This window comes from Alligator mississippiensis, chromosome 13 (genome assembly GCF_030867095.1).
Source record: "Alligator mississippiensis isolate rAllMis1 chromosome 13, rAllMis1, whole genome shotgun sequence".
Taxonomy (NCBI): Eukaryota; Metazoa; Chordata; order Crocodylia; family Alligatoridae; genus Alligator; species Alligator mississippiensis.
In genome coordinates, this window is record NC_081836.1 from 22,720,537 (window position 1) to 22,733,209 (window position 12,673).

General features: G+C 55.0%; 1 protein-coding gene across 5 annotated transcripts in view; it reads left to right on the forward strand.

The window, feature by feature from the left end:
• Positions 1–2,940: 2,940 nt before the first annotated feature.
• Positions 2,941–12,673, forward strand: part of RGS11 (regulator of G protein signaling 11) — a 53,184-nt gene continuing 43,451 nt past the window's right edge. For all 5 annotated transcript variants that reach the window (XM_059716681.1, XM_059716682.1, XM_059716678.1 and 2 more), the window contains exons 1-5: positions 2,941–3,050; positions 6,114–6,210; positions 8,666–8,716; positions 11,557–11,663; positions 12,402–12,453. In XM_059716681.1, coding sequence (XP_059572664.1) covers positions 2,997–3,050; positions 6,114–6,210; positions 8,666–8,716; positions 11,557–11,663; positions 12,402–12,453 — 361 coding nt within the window. In that variant the 5' untranslated portion in view covers positions 2,941–2,996. The remainder of the gene's footprint in view (positions 3,051–6,113; positions 6,211–8,665; positions 8,717–11,556; positions 11,664–12,401; positions 12,454–12,673) is intronic.

Below are 12,673 nucleotides of genomic sequence, written 5' to 3' on the forward strand. Positions count from 1 at the left end.
GCCCCATCATCATTAAAAAACTAGGCGACTGTGGCATCGATGCCTACACAGTCAGATGGATTGCAAATTGGCTGAAGGGTTGTACTCAGAGGGTGGTGGTGGATGGGTCATATTCGACCTGGGGGGAAGTGGGCAGCGGGGTCCCCCAAGGCTCGGTCCTTGGGCCTGCACTATTCAATTTCTTTATCGGCAATTTGGACGACGGGGTGAAAAGCAACCTGTTCAAATTTGCTCATGATACCAAAATTTGGGATGAGGTGGGCACGTTAGCAGGGAGGGAAAGACTGCAGAAAGACCTGGATAGGTTGCAGGGGTGGGCTAACAAAAACAGGATGCGTTTCAATACTGACAAGTGCAGGGTGCTGCACTTGGGCAGTAGTAACCAGCAGCACACTTATAAGATGGGAAACTCCCTTCTTGAGAGCATGGAGGCAGAAAGGGATCTTGGAGTCATCACTGACTCCAAGATGAACATGGGCCGACAATGCGAGGTCACGGTCGGCAGGGCTAACCAGACCTTATCGTGCATCCACAGGTGCATCTCAAGTAGGTCCAAGGAGGTGATCCTCCCCCTCTACACGAGACTGGTCAGGCCACAGCTGGAGTACTGCGTCCAGTTCTGGGCACCCCACTTCAAGAGGGATGTGGACAACATTGAGAGGGTCCAGAGGACGGCCACCCGCGTGACCCGGGGACAGCAGGGCAGACACAACAATGAGAGGCCATGGGACCTGAACCTGTTCAGCCTTCACAAGAGAAGGCTGAGGGGGGACCTGGTGACTGTCTATAAACTCACTAGGGGGGACCAGAAGGGTTTGGGGGAGACCTTGTTCTCCCAGACCTGGATGAATACAGTCCCAAGACCTCTACTCTGGCTGGTGGTTCGCCCAGCTCTGAGCATCCTGTGTACGGGGCCCAGCCTCACTTGTGGTCTCTCTGAATAAATCAGGCCAGATTGCAGTGCATTCCCCAAGGCCCACTCCTCTGTATAGGACAACTGCAGCTTGTCCCCCAGGACTACTGTTTGCACTGCCCCAATCTGGTTCCTTGCAGGCTGATAGTCCCCCAGACACCGGGACTGAGCAGCCAGTAGTACTGGATGGAGCCCCTACTGAATATATGACACAGGGGCCCAAGGCTATTCTCTGCCATCATGCAACTCTGAGTGAAATCTCTCCCCATGTCAGCAGCAAGCTCAGCAAGCCCCATCCCAGGAGCAGCACAGCACTGCCCCATTTCCCTAGCATCACAGAACTTGCCTCTAGGGAGATTCTGGCAGAGCACTGCCCAGCCTGGCTGCTGATACTGGATGAGAGCTTTCAGAAACAGTCTCTGAAGTGCCATCCTCTCCAGGTAGGGGCCAGCATGGGGAAACGTTCAGGAATGACTAAGAACTTCATCCTGCCCTACTGTAGGGGTATGCACAAATCCACATGCATGTGTACACACGTTCTTTCACTTGTACACTCACACAGATTCACAGGCACATAGATTCCAATAATATAAAAATGTGCATATGCACATACGTAAGTATAGCATAGTATCATAGAAAATGAGGGCTGGATATGCACATGCAAACCCCTGTGCATTCAGACACACTAGAGGACACACACATACTAATGCCCATTCAGACCAGGTCTACACTACAAAGTTTTGTCACACTAATTTGGTTAGCTATGGGCAAAAAATCCCCTAGCCAATGTGGCTATGCTGGCAAAAGCCATAGCACAGAGGTAGCTCTGCCAACAAGAGGGCTTTTGGCATAGTTTTTCTGGGAAACTTATTGATAGCTAATCTTCTCTCGAGGTATGCAATGTCTCCACAAGGGGGTGCTGTCAATTCAGTCGTGTGTGATTTGTAGATCTGGGTTGATCACACTGACTGCACGTGTAGTGCCTCTAGAGGCAGTGGGAAGAGTAGCTGCAATGTGAACCTGCCAGTTTGGGTTGTGGGTGTCCTTTACGTTGGGAAAGGCTTTCCTGGCAACCAGGCTGCTGACCTGAGGAAATGTTTGTGCTGACTGGAACCCATGAGGGATGGGATTTGAAGCCCATGGGAAGTCCAGAGATTGTTGGGGCAGCAGAGAGGGCTCCTCCCTGCAAAGAAACTTTGGGCATAGTGATAGAGTGGCTGGAGGAGGCCTTTGCCATGGAGACCTGCTGTGACCAGGCCATTGCTGTGCTCATGTTTCTGTCCAGCAAGTATGTAACCCTCCCAGCTGCCCAGACCAGAGCCTTCACCCTGGTGCCTGTCCCCAGAGGAGGACAGGGCTCTTACTTCCCTCAACACAGCACTAAAGCAACCCTGGAGTCTGCCTGCAGGAAGCAGTACCAAGCTGCCTGGTCTGGAGCAGCTGGTCAGAGCCCCGAACGTGCCTGGGAGCCGTCTCCCCTGCACAGCAAGGATGACACCACAGCAGGGGCACTGCCCTCCTTCCCCTCAGTGCTCTCGGAGCAGGGGCTTACAGCATCACCTCTCAGCCTGTCCCTTGCAGCAGCCACGGGCACTGCTGACCTTGCTCCCCGCTGCAGCAGACACCTAGCTGGGCTGAGGCCTGGCTGGTCGGACCGGAGCTGAGGGCCGAGCCCTGGCAGCAAACCCAGGAGCTCAGTGCCAGAGTAGCAGCTCCGGCCTCCCCGTGCCTGCTGCCCCGACCTGCGCTGCTCTTCATCCTGGCCTGGGTTACACCCGGGCACTTCACCACTTCTTGGCTCGCGGCGCCTGGCCCTCAGCCGCGGCTCCGGCGCCCCAGGGGAGCCGAGCTCGGCGGGGCGGCGGCTAGGTGTGTGCGGGCGGTGCCCGCGGGGGCCGCATCCTGCGCGGGGCCGGCGGCAGAGCCCTGGGTGCCGGGCCGCGGGGCCGGGCTGGGCTCCGCCTCGGCACGAGGGGCCGGGCCGCGCTCTCGCCTGCAGGGGGCGGCAGCGGCGCTAAAGCGCGCGGCGGAGCGCGCCGGAGCCCAGTGTCCCGCGCCTGCATCCCGCGTCCCGCGCCTCGCCATGACCATCAGCGCCGGCGGCCGGCCCCGCCCGCACATGCCCTGCCTGGCCAAGGTGAGCGCGGGGGCTGCGCGGGGCTGCGGGACGTGTCCGTGGCGGGGGCTGCTGCCGGGCGGGCGCCGGGGACGTGGGAGCGGGACCCGGGAGCGGGCGCCGCCTGACCCGCCGCAGCCCCCTGGGGTGGATGGAGCCGCCTGCCCGGGCTTTGCTCCTCTGCGGCCGGGGGAGGCCGGGCCGTGGCCCACGCAGCGCTGCCCCTCTCCGCCCGACCTTGGCAGCCGCCCGTCCGTGGAGGGGGCGCCCGGCGGGGCTCAGCCCGGGCCTCGGGACCACCGGGAGGAGCAGCCGCCGCTCGGCCGAGCTCTGCCGCGGGCAGGGGCTGGAGGGGGCTGTGCCCTAGGCCCCGGGGGGCTTTGGCTGGCTCTGGCTGCAGCCTAAAACCAGCCTGAGCCCGGAGTGCCTCCTTGCCCACTCCTGTCAGCTGGGCCGGGCGGGTGGGGCCTCACCTGGTGCTTGTTCATTCGGCTGGAGAACTGCCCCCGTGGTGGTCCCAGCCAGGAGTCTGGGGGCTCAGATTGCTGAATAAACAGAGCACCTGCAGCTTGGCTGAAGGCCAGAGTCCTAAGCGCAGTTCAGGAAACAAGCTGGACCTGCCACCTGTCAGCCCCAGGGCAGGGCACGTCCCCACTGGTCATCCATCTGCATTTGCTCACCTGCCTTGTTCCTATGAAGTCATGGCTTGTCGCGCTCTGCTTGTTTGATAGAATGGGAGAGAGGCTTAGCCTGACTGGGTCGGACCCAGGCCCCTCTAGCGGGCAGGACTACAGCACCCTTTAGCAGGAACGCTGGTGGAGTCCCCAACTCCCTTCCCCCTCCCCAGCCTCTGGTGTCTGATGCTGAGTGTCCTGAAGCAGGGGGGCTTGTGGTTTTTCTAGAGCTCCACCTTGTTCAGCCTGCACTGTTATAACTGGGATGCTCATCCCCCAGAGACACAGCCAGCCCCCTGCTGAATGTCTGCAAAGTTACTAGTGCAAATCATAACACCGTCACTTTGCAAATACCTGGAGGAGGAAGGGAGGTCACTAGCAGTGTTAAATATGGCTTCATTAGGGACAAACTGTACCAAGACAAATTGATTCCTGTCTTTGACAGGGTAACTGGATTGGTGGATGAAGGGAACATGATAGACATAATATGCCCAAATCTTAGTAAGGTTTTTCATATGTTCCCCCATGACATTCTTGTAAATAAACTAGAGCAATATAGGATAAGTAGAATTACTGTTAAGGAGATATATAATTGGGTGAATAACCACAATCAGAGAGAAACTAAATGGCAGGTGGCTTCACAGAGCTCAGTTCTGGGTCAGGTGCCATTTAACATTTTTGTTAAAGAATTGGATTGGGAATAGCAAGCTTCCTGACTGAGTTGGCAGATGACACAACTGTGAGGGCTTGCAAACAGTTAGGAGGATAGGGGTTGAATTTAAAATGAACATGATGAATTGGAGAATTATAGACAAAAACTGAAATTTAACAAAGAGGAGTGTAGAGTGCTACACCTAGAGAAGAGAAACCAAATGCACAGATACAAAGTGAGGTGGTAACTGAAAAGGCACTACTGAAAAGGATCTAGAGTTACAAGCTTAACATGAGTCAGCAGTGTGATGTTATCACACAAAAAATTGCAGCCTTGGGCTGCATTAACAGAAATATTGTATGCAAGATATGGGAGCTGATAGTGCCACTCAGCTGGATGCTGGCTGGGCCTCTGCTGGAGTACTGTGTGCATTTCTGGGCAACGTATTTAAGAAAGATATAGAGAAAATGGAGAAGATCCAGAAGTGAGTGAGAATGGTAAAGGCATTGGAGGGCAAGTTGTATGAGGGAAGAGCTGACAAATATATGCATGTCTGGTTTGGGAAAAGGAACTTAATGGGGGGTGTGATAGCAGTTTTCAGACATTTGAAAAGCTGCCATAAGAAAGAGGGAAATAACTGTTTTCCCCTGCTGCAGAGGGTAGGACATGAAACAATGGGTTTAAACTGAAGTAAAGCAGATTTTGGCTAAACCTCAGGAAACATTTCCCAACTGGCAGAACCATAGGACAGTGGAACAAGTTAGCCAGGGAAGTTATAGAATCTCTTCCTTGGATACTTTCAGGAAGCAGCTGGCTGGGCAACACCTGTCTGGGATGGTTTAGCAACAGTTCATCCTAGGTCTGTTCAGGGATTGGACTCACTAGATGACCCCTGAGGTCCCTTCCAGCCCCGTGATTATGTGATAATATTGTAGAGCTTTTAGCCTCAGTGACCTCTTGTGGTCTAGAGTTCCCTGAGCTTTGTATATTGTGCAGGGGTGTGATTCTTCTTGTTTGTTTGATGAGTGTGTTCCATTTTGCTGTCTCTATATGTCCCCTGTTTTTGTTACAAGATGAAGAAGACAGGCACTCCCAACTCAACTCTCTTTAGACCAGTCACTTGTTCACCAGGTCCCCTCATACTTGTCTCTTCTCTGAGGTAACATATCCACTCTTCACTTTCTCTGACAATCTGTCCAGGCCCCAGTTGTTCTTATCCTCCTTCCCTTCAGTTGCATTCTTCAATATCCTGAAGGAGGTTGTGTGACCAGGGCAGATCACAGGATCCAGACCAGGCTGTGTCATTGATTCTGGAAAGACACAAAAGCATCTCCATGTTGTTTTCCATCCCATCTCTTATGAGATCCAATTTCTGGGCAGCTCTTTGACCCCAGTTACGCCCTGAGCAGAGGACTCCAGCATGTTGCCCACACTACCCAGAGTTTTGCTTGGAGCAGAGGCACTTTCTGAGATTTCAGATCCATGGCATGAGGAGCTCGGAGCTTCCCCTCCAGCCTGTGCTCCCTGGCACCTGCTAGTCTGAAATTCCCTCTGCCCTAGTGCTACCCCTTCACCTTGCTTGGTCTCATCTCTTCTCTGCAAATAAAGGATGCCCAGGCCTCTTCCTGCCCTTCCCCAACTGTGCAGAGGGGCTGCAGTACTCCCCTTGCAACATGCAGAGTTTGTCAGTGGGTCTTTGCTAAGTGTGTAGGGGTGGGCTGGTCTCTTTGACTCAGTCTCTGCGGCTCTCCCCCTCAGATGGAGCGCATGATTGTCATCATGCAAGATCCAGACATGGGTGTCAAGATGAGAAACCAGCGCTTGCTAATTACAGTGATCCCTCATGCAATGACTGGTAAGTTCTACTGTGCTCCTCACCCCACCTCCCTCTGCTCATGTTCTCTCCCTCCCTCTGCATCAAACATGCATGTCATCTCTCCCAGTGTCCCATCACTCATGCCTACTAGAGCTGTGCGAAACTTTGGTCCCTGATTCGATTGGGCGGAGATTCGGCCCGATTTGGTGGCCAAGTCTGAATCAAATTAAGAGACCCTTTAATCTCTCCAAATCAAATTGGAACCCTCCAAATCAATTTGGAGAGTTTCGGAAAGATTCGCGATTCAGACATAGACACAGCTTTAAATGTTTTTCCTACATACCTCTAGATAGCAGGTAGCTTGTCAACATTGGGATGCTGGGGCGCATGGAGTGTCCCACAGAAGTGTGGGGTGGTCCCCAGCGTGCTCAGCAGCAGACCCGGAAGTGGACCAGAGGCACTTTCAGTCCACTTTTGGGTCTGCCGGGGAGCTTGCGGGGGGCCCCCCTGCACTCCCCTGGCTCAGTGACCTGTGCCACCTGGGTCTGAGGGGGCACCTGGGGTCCCCCTGCAGCTGATCACTGTGGGGGGTGCTCTCCAGCAGACCCAGGAGTGGACCAGAAGTACTTCTGGTCCACTTCCAGGTTCACCATTGAGCATGTGGAGGCCCTCCTGCGCTCCTGTGGGATGCTTCATGCACCCCAGCATTGCAGCGTTCTCAAGCTGCGCTGGTACCTTGAGGCATGTAAAAAAACATTTAAAGCTGTGTCTGTGTCCGAATCACTGATACTCCAAATCAGCATCTAATCTTCAGATTCGGATTTGGCCAAATGGAATCGGGGACTGTGCTCTGAATCAACGAATCGAATCACTGTCCCTGATTCGGGCCGAATCCGAATCGAATAGGACCCGCTTCGCACACCCCTGATGCCTACCCCTAACCTGAGTGCACTAAAGAGATTACACAGCTGTTAGCTATGTCTGTGCCCTGGGATCTGGGACTGGACAGCAGTCCTGTTCCCTCCCCCACCATCTTAATGATATGTGAGCATGCTAGTGTAATGGGCATGCTTTGTGCTACCGCTTCCCAGGCCATCTTCCTCTGAGCAAATGCTCTTTATGCCCAGGGGAGATGGCTGATGCACATATACCCAGTTGGATGTCTCTGAATTGACAGCATGTTATTATGGGGAGCAGGGTCTGCACACCATGTGGTGTGGTGCATCTGTGCATATGTTGTGTGTATGGCATAGGTGGTTGTGTAGGGAGCTTTTCAATGTGTATGTGAACAACACTCAATGTGGTGTAAGTGCACCATGTGCAAGGATTCAGCCCCAGACCTTGCTCTTTACCCAGTAATCATGTTGCTGCTGGGGCCACTGCCTTGCCTGGGCCTTTGGCTTTGTGAAACCTCTACCCTGATATTGGCAGCAGAAAGAGTGCTTCTCTGCACAGTAACCTCCACACCAAGAGGGACCAGACTGTAGGCTGTAGCCGCTGCCTCACCCCACAAGTCTGCTGGCTTTGTCTGTGCTAGCTTTACAGGAACTAGTATTTTCCACAGCTGCACTCCAGTCTTGCTGCAGCTCCAGTGCCTGCCTTTGCTGGCACCCAGCCTAGCACTGGGCTAGAATGTGGAGGGGATGTGCAGTGCTCCAGGGAGAAATGGCTGCTCTTGCAAATCAAGATAAGTTTTGGATGTTCTTTTCTGCAGAGCCAGACTGGATCCCTTCTTAAGGCATCATGCTAGGCACCTGCCCCTGGGCCCACAGATTTCCCCCTTTTCACAAACTGTATGCACTGCTTCCTCTGTGGCTTTGCCCCTCTTCCATGCCTTAGCCTGCAGAGTTGACAACTGGAGTCAGGGTGCTGAATCCTCCACTCTACAGGAGCAGGTCTGTCCTGGTGCATTGGCTAGGGCTGTCTTCTCTGCCTTCTTTTCCCAAACCAAGCTCTCAGCCTCCATTCCTGGCTGCAGGCAGTCATGTGCCAGCAGTAATGCATCAGGATATCAATTATTCATTGGGCCAGGCTGAGAGCTGACACTGCAGGGAAGGCTTAGGCCCAGATGCTGTCTGCTGCTTTCTTGGCAGGCACTGACTGTGCCCTGGACAGCTCCAGATGGTGATCAGAGGCTCATGGGGATGGAAGGCCTGTCATGCCCCAGGTTACCCCTTAGCTCTACCTCTGTACTGTGCTCTTGCCCATTGTCACCCCCTGGTTCTGCCCTCTTGTTTCATCTTTTCCCCAGCATCCTCCTGCCACCCCCATTCTCTTTGTGTGTGCCTTTGCCCTTACCCATGCCTTGCAGTCCCCTCTTCTTATATTTGTGGGCTCTCCTAGAACTTCCCATGCACCTTCTCCTGGAGGCCAACCCATGCCAGTCCAGCATTGGCCCTGTGCCCATAGTGGACGCTGGAGGGGCTTTTGAGACATGGGTTGTGGCTCACTGAGTCTCCAGTGTCCTTGGTTATGTGTGCTTCTGTTCCCCCAGGGAATGACATTGTGGAGTGGCTCATCCAGAAGTACACCATCTCTGAGGAGGGTAAGCACTACCTCAGCTCAGCCCTGGGCTCTGTTTTGCATGGGTGGGATGCCAGGCCAGCGATTTGGGAACCTTGTCCCCATAGAGGAGGATCTGGGTAAGGCCTGCTTTCTCTGGCTGGAAGACTAAGATGTTTGTTCTATCCTCTCCCTCAAGAACTAAGGCTTTCCATCCCCTGTACAGACCCTTGTCACACGGCTACTTCAGGATAGCGCTTGCTACCCTGTTCTTCTTGGCTCCTCTTGGGAAGTACCAAGTACATAAATGACTTGGCACCAAGGCATGGGTCTGGCTCAGTCCATCTCTGAAGGGCCAGTTGGGCCTGGTCTCTTCCAGAGTGACCCAGAGTTGTTTGTGCAAAATGCATGTCCCAAGGGGATGCAGCAACCATGCCTGTGCCCTAGGACACGTGGCAGGCTGGTCCCTGGCTCAGCAGCAGTGCAGAAGGCCTTGCCTAGCTAGAAAGCTGCAGAGCTGTGTGGCTCCCAGCATCAACTCGACTGACTTGTCTTGCTGGACATCCCCTAGCAACTGGTCCCACAGCAGCATGGCTATGAGTAAAAAGGTCCATGCCTGGTAGCAGAGGGAACCCTGAAGCTGCAGCCACCTCTGAGACTTTAGGAGCTGCCCATGCAGTATTGTAGCAGCTAGGACTGATCTAGGAGCTGAACCTGACCCCCTGGCTCCACCCAGTCTCTCTCCGATTAGGCTGCAGATGTGGAACAGCCCTGCCAGGCTGCCTGGGACCCTGGGCTGGTTGCTGCCAAGTCTCCCCCTTGGCAGTGGCTGGCTACATTTGTGCTCTGTACTCTACAAGGCAGATGAGTTTGGCAATGCAGTGCAGTTTGGGGGTGTGCCCACCTAGGGGACGAACCCCAGAGCTGCTCCCATGGCCCAGTGGGGGGCAGGGCTTATGCAGGAGGGAGTGGAGCTGACCTGCATATTTGAAATGTCTCCAGTTTTGTGGTGTCACCTCTAGGTGGCTTCTGCCTGATCCTGAGCCCCAGGTTGCAGAGCATGCAGCCAGCAGTGCAGCTCTAGGTTATGGGAAGGCCCTGCGACCATTTGTTGTCTGGCATCTCCTAGAGCCAGAGCAAGGCTCTGTGAGAGCTTCTACCCTGTGAAAGTTTCTGCTGACTTGTGCTGTGCTGTGCTGTGCTGAACTGATGGCAGACAGCCTGCAGGTTAGTTCAGGGCAGCCCTTTCCAGGAGGCAGGCAAGAAACCATGTGCATGGAGTGGGTAGGGAGCACAGGGGCTGTCACATCAACTCTGCATCCTAGTAATGCTAACAGGGGTGTGCAGGAAACTATGTATTCTTAGCACAGCTGTGTCAGCCAGCCTCTGCCTCACTTGGCAGTGACAGTGTCCTTGGCCAGCTCCTCTACCCTCATCCCTCCTAGAGCCCCTGTCACTGTTGCAGACCACCCTGCACCTGCCCATCTGGGATACCAGCCTCCAGTCCTGCCCCTCTGCTGGGAGCAGCACTAGGAACCAGAGTTGGTTTTGGTCTGGTCCAGCTCCCATAGGTTCAAATGTACCCAGCGTCAGCAAAGCCTGTGGTCTCTTTTCCTGTCAGCCTTCAGCTTCTCTTGCCCCTACCACAGTTCCAAGAAGAAAAGGATAGGGTTTCACCCCTCATATCCCTGGTGAGGCAGAGTGCCCTGCGTTAGAAGTAATGCACAAAGGCCAGGGTATGAAACCATGAGCAGGAGCCCACGCCTCGTCCCATGTGCTGGGCTGCCCTTGCTGCCTTAAGAGGCCTGCCCAGGCATGGGAGGACTCCTGGGATGGCTGTTCAGGGTGCCTTTCTGTGCTTCCAGCCTACACCCTGCTTGGCCAGCATACATGGAGCAAATCTGGTGCCAAGTGCTGGGTGCTGACCATGTCCAACTTGGTGCTGGGATAGCCACTGCACTGGCAGTTCCAGCATGGAGCAGTTGGGCAACATGTGAGACCTGCTTGCCCAACAGCCCTCTGGCATGAGGCTTCTTGCCATCGCTGTAGGTGGCCAGGCATTGCACGCCCTCCTGTTGGCAAGCAGTGGCTGCAGAGAGCTTTCTTGGCCTGAACCCTCCCTTTCCCAGTAGCTGCCCTGTTTGCTGCTGGCATGGACCTTGGTGTACTGTAAGGACTTGGGGTCCTGGGGAACGCTGCTGTTCCCTCTGAGCTGTCCTGAACTTGCAGGTGGGGCTGGGACTGTGCTGGGGGCTGATTTCAGGCTGAGTGAAGCCTTTATTTTGCTGTGCCCTGGCTTGAAGCCATGGGTTGTATGCAACAAGCTGTCCCAATGGGTAATGGTAACCCCAATACAGGCATGTGGCCCCTTCTGCTTTGCGGGGACATTTTTGGCCCAGCTGGCCTGTGCTGAGGAGACTGCTCTTCTCTTGCAACTGTCACACTCTACCCCCAGAGCTGCAAGACGCCAGGCTGTCTTCTGTCACCCAGCAAGGATCCTGCCCTGCTAGAGCCATCAACACAGAGGGCCAGCATCCTGCACAGATCCCAGGCCCATTCCTGCTAGGTTCCTGCAGCAGGGCATTCTGTCAGCTGGCCAAGCTGGGAGGAGGGTTGGAACAGCTTCCTAGGGCAGGGGCTTTGTCGGCATGTGCAAAATAGTGCCAGGCATTTCAGTTCAGCGTGATAATGAGCAGTTGCAGTGATCTGAGCCTGTGAGTGGGTCTGCTGTTTCATGGGTCTGCTCTGCTGTTTCATGGGGTAGGGTTGGTGTAACTGGTGTTCTGTTGGGCATGGTGAAGGTTGAGGGGTCCACAGCAGGTGGTGGGTGGGCGCCTGCTGCTGCACTATACTCCAAGCAGCCTGGCCATATCTCTCCTGCAGAATCCTTGCACCTCGGGAACCTGATTGTGAAGCATGGCTATATCTACCCTCTCAAGGATCCCCGCAACCTGGTGCTGCGAGCCGATGAGTCCCCCTACAGGTTCCAGGTAGGCCTGGTGAGGGAATCAGGGCTCCATTCCCCACCCCTCCTCATGCCCTTGAGTCAACTCCCCCATAGGTCCTGGGGGCTTGCTCCATGATGCCTCTCCTGAGCCTGAGTGCTTTCCTGGACACGCCCAAACCTGTGTCCCTAAGACAGGGAGGGCAGCAAGGTGTGGGGACCCTCATGGCTGATTTTCATAACCAGGACAAGGCTGGGGCTGCTGGATCAGGCCTGCTGTTGTGGTGGGCGAGTGCTGTGATGCTTCCCAGGTCCCTTATACCGACTGCTAGGAAGTTTGTAGCTGCTTCACCCTGGCTTGGAGAGAGCAGTGAGTGAGACATACTACCAATGCCCCAGTACTGGGTGCTCCCGCAGGGCCCCACCCTGCTGAGCAGGCCCAGAGCTGTGGGACTGGTGCCCAGCAGGTGCTGCAGAGGCCTGAAGGACTCATGCACAAGCCCACAGTTCTGATACTTTTGAGTACCAGACAGGCCCTGTGATGCCATCTTCATGTCTGGTGTAGGCTGGGCTGGAGGCAGCAAAACGGATCTGCTTCAGGGCTTCCAGGCTGGGGCTGTCTAGCAGCTTCACTGTACCTGGTTGGGATCCCCCTCCTAACTGTGCCCACTTCCAATGAGGTCCTGCTGCATGAACTGCATTAGCAGGGCAGGACCAGTGCCCTCCTCACCCCCAGTTTCCATTCAGTGACAGCAGTGCCCCCTCTGTCTCTTTCTCCTTACAGACCCCATACTTCTGGACCAGCACTAAGTGGCCAGCCACAGAGCTGGATTATGGTAGGTGTCATTCTGCAGCATTGGGACCTTGGCCTGTCAGTCCTGTCTGGAGCCCCCAGCACCCCTGGCTCTCATCTGCTCTGTTTTGGCCCTGTCCCCCAACAGATTTACAGGAAAAGCCCTGAGGTGCCAGCTGCCAGTAGCTCCAACCTCAGGTGGAGGCCTGAGCACTGCAGGATTCAGAGTGGTGGCTCTGAGCTCAGCTGTTTCCCCACCTGCC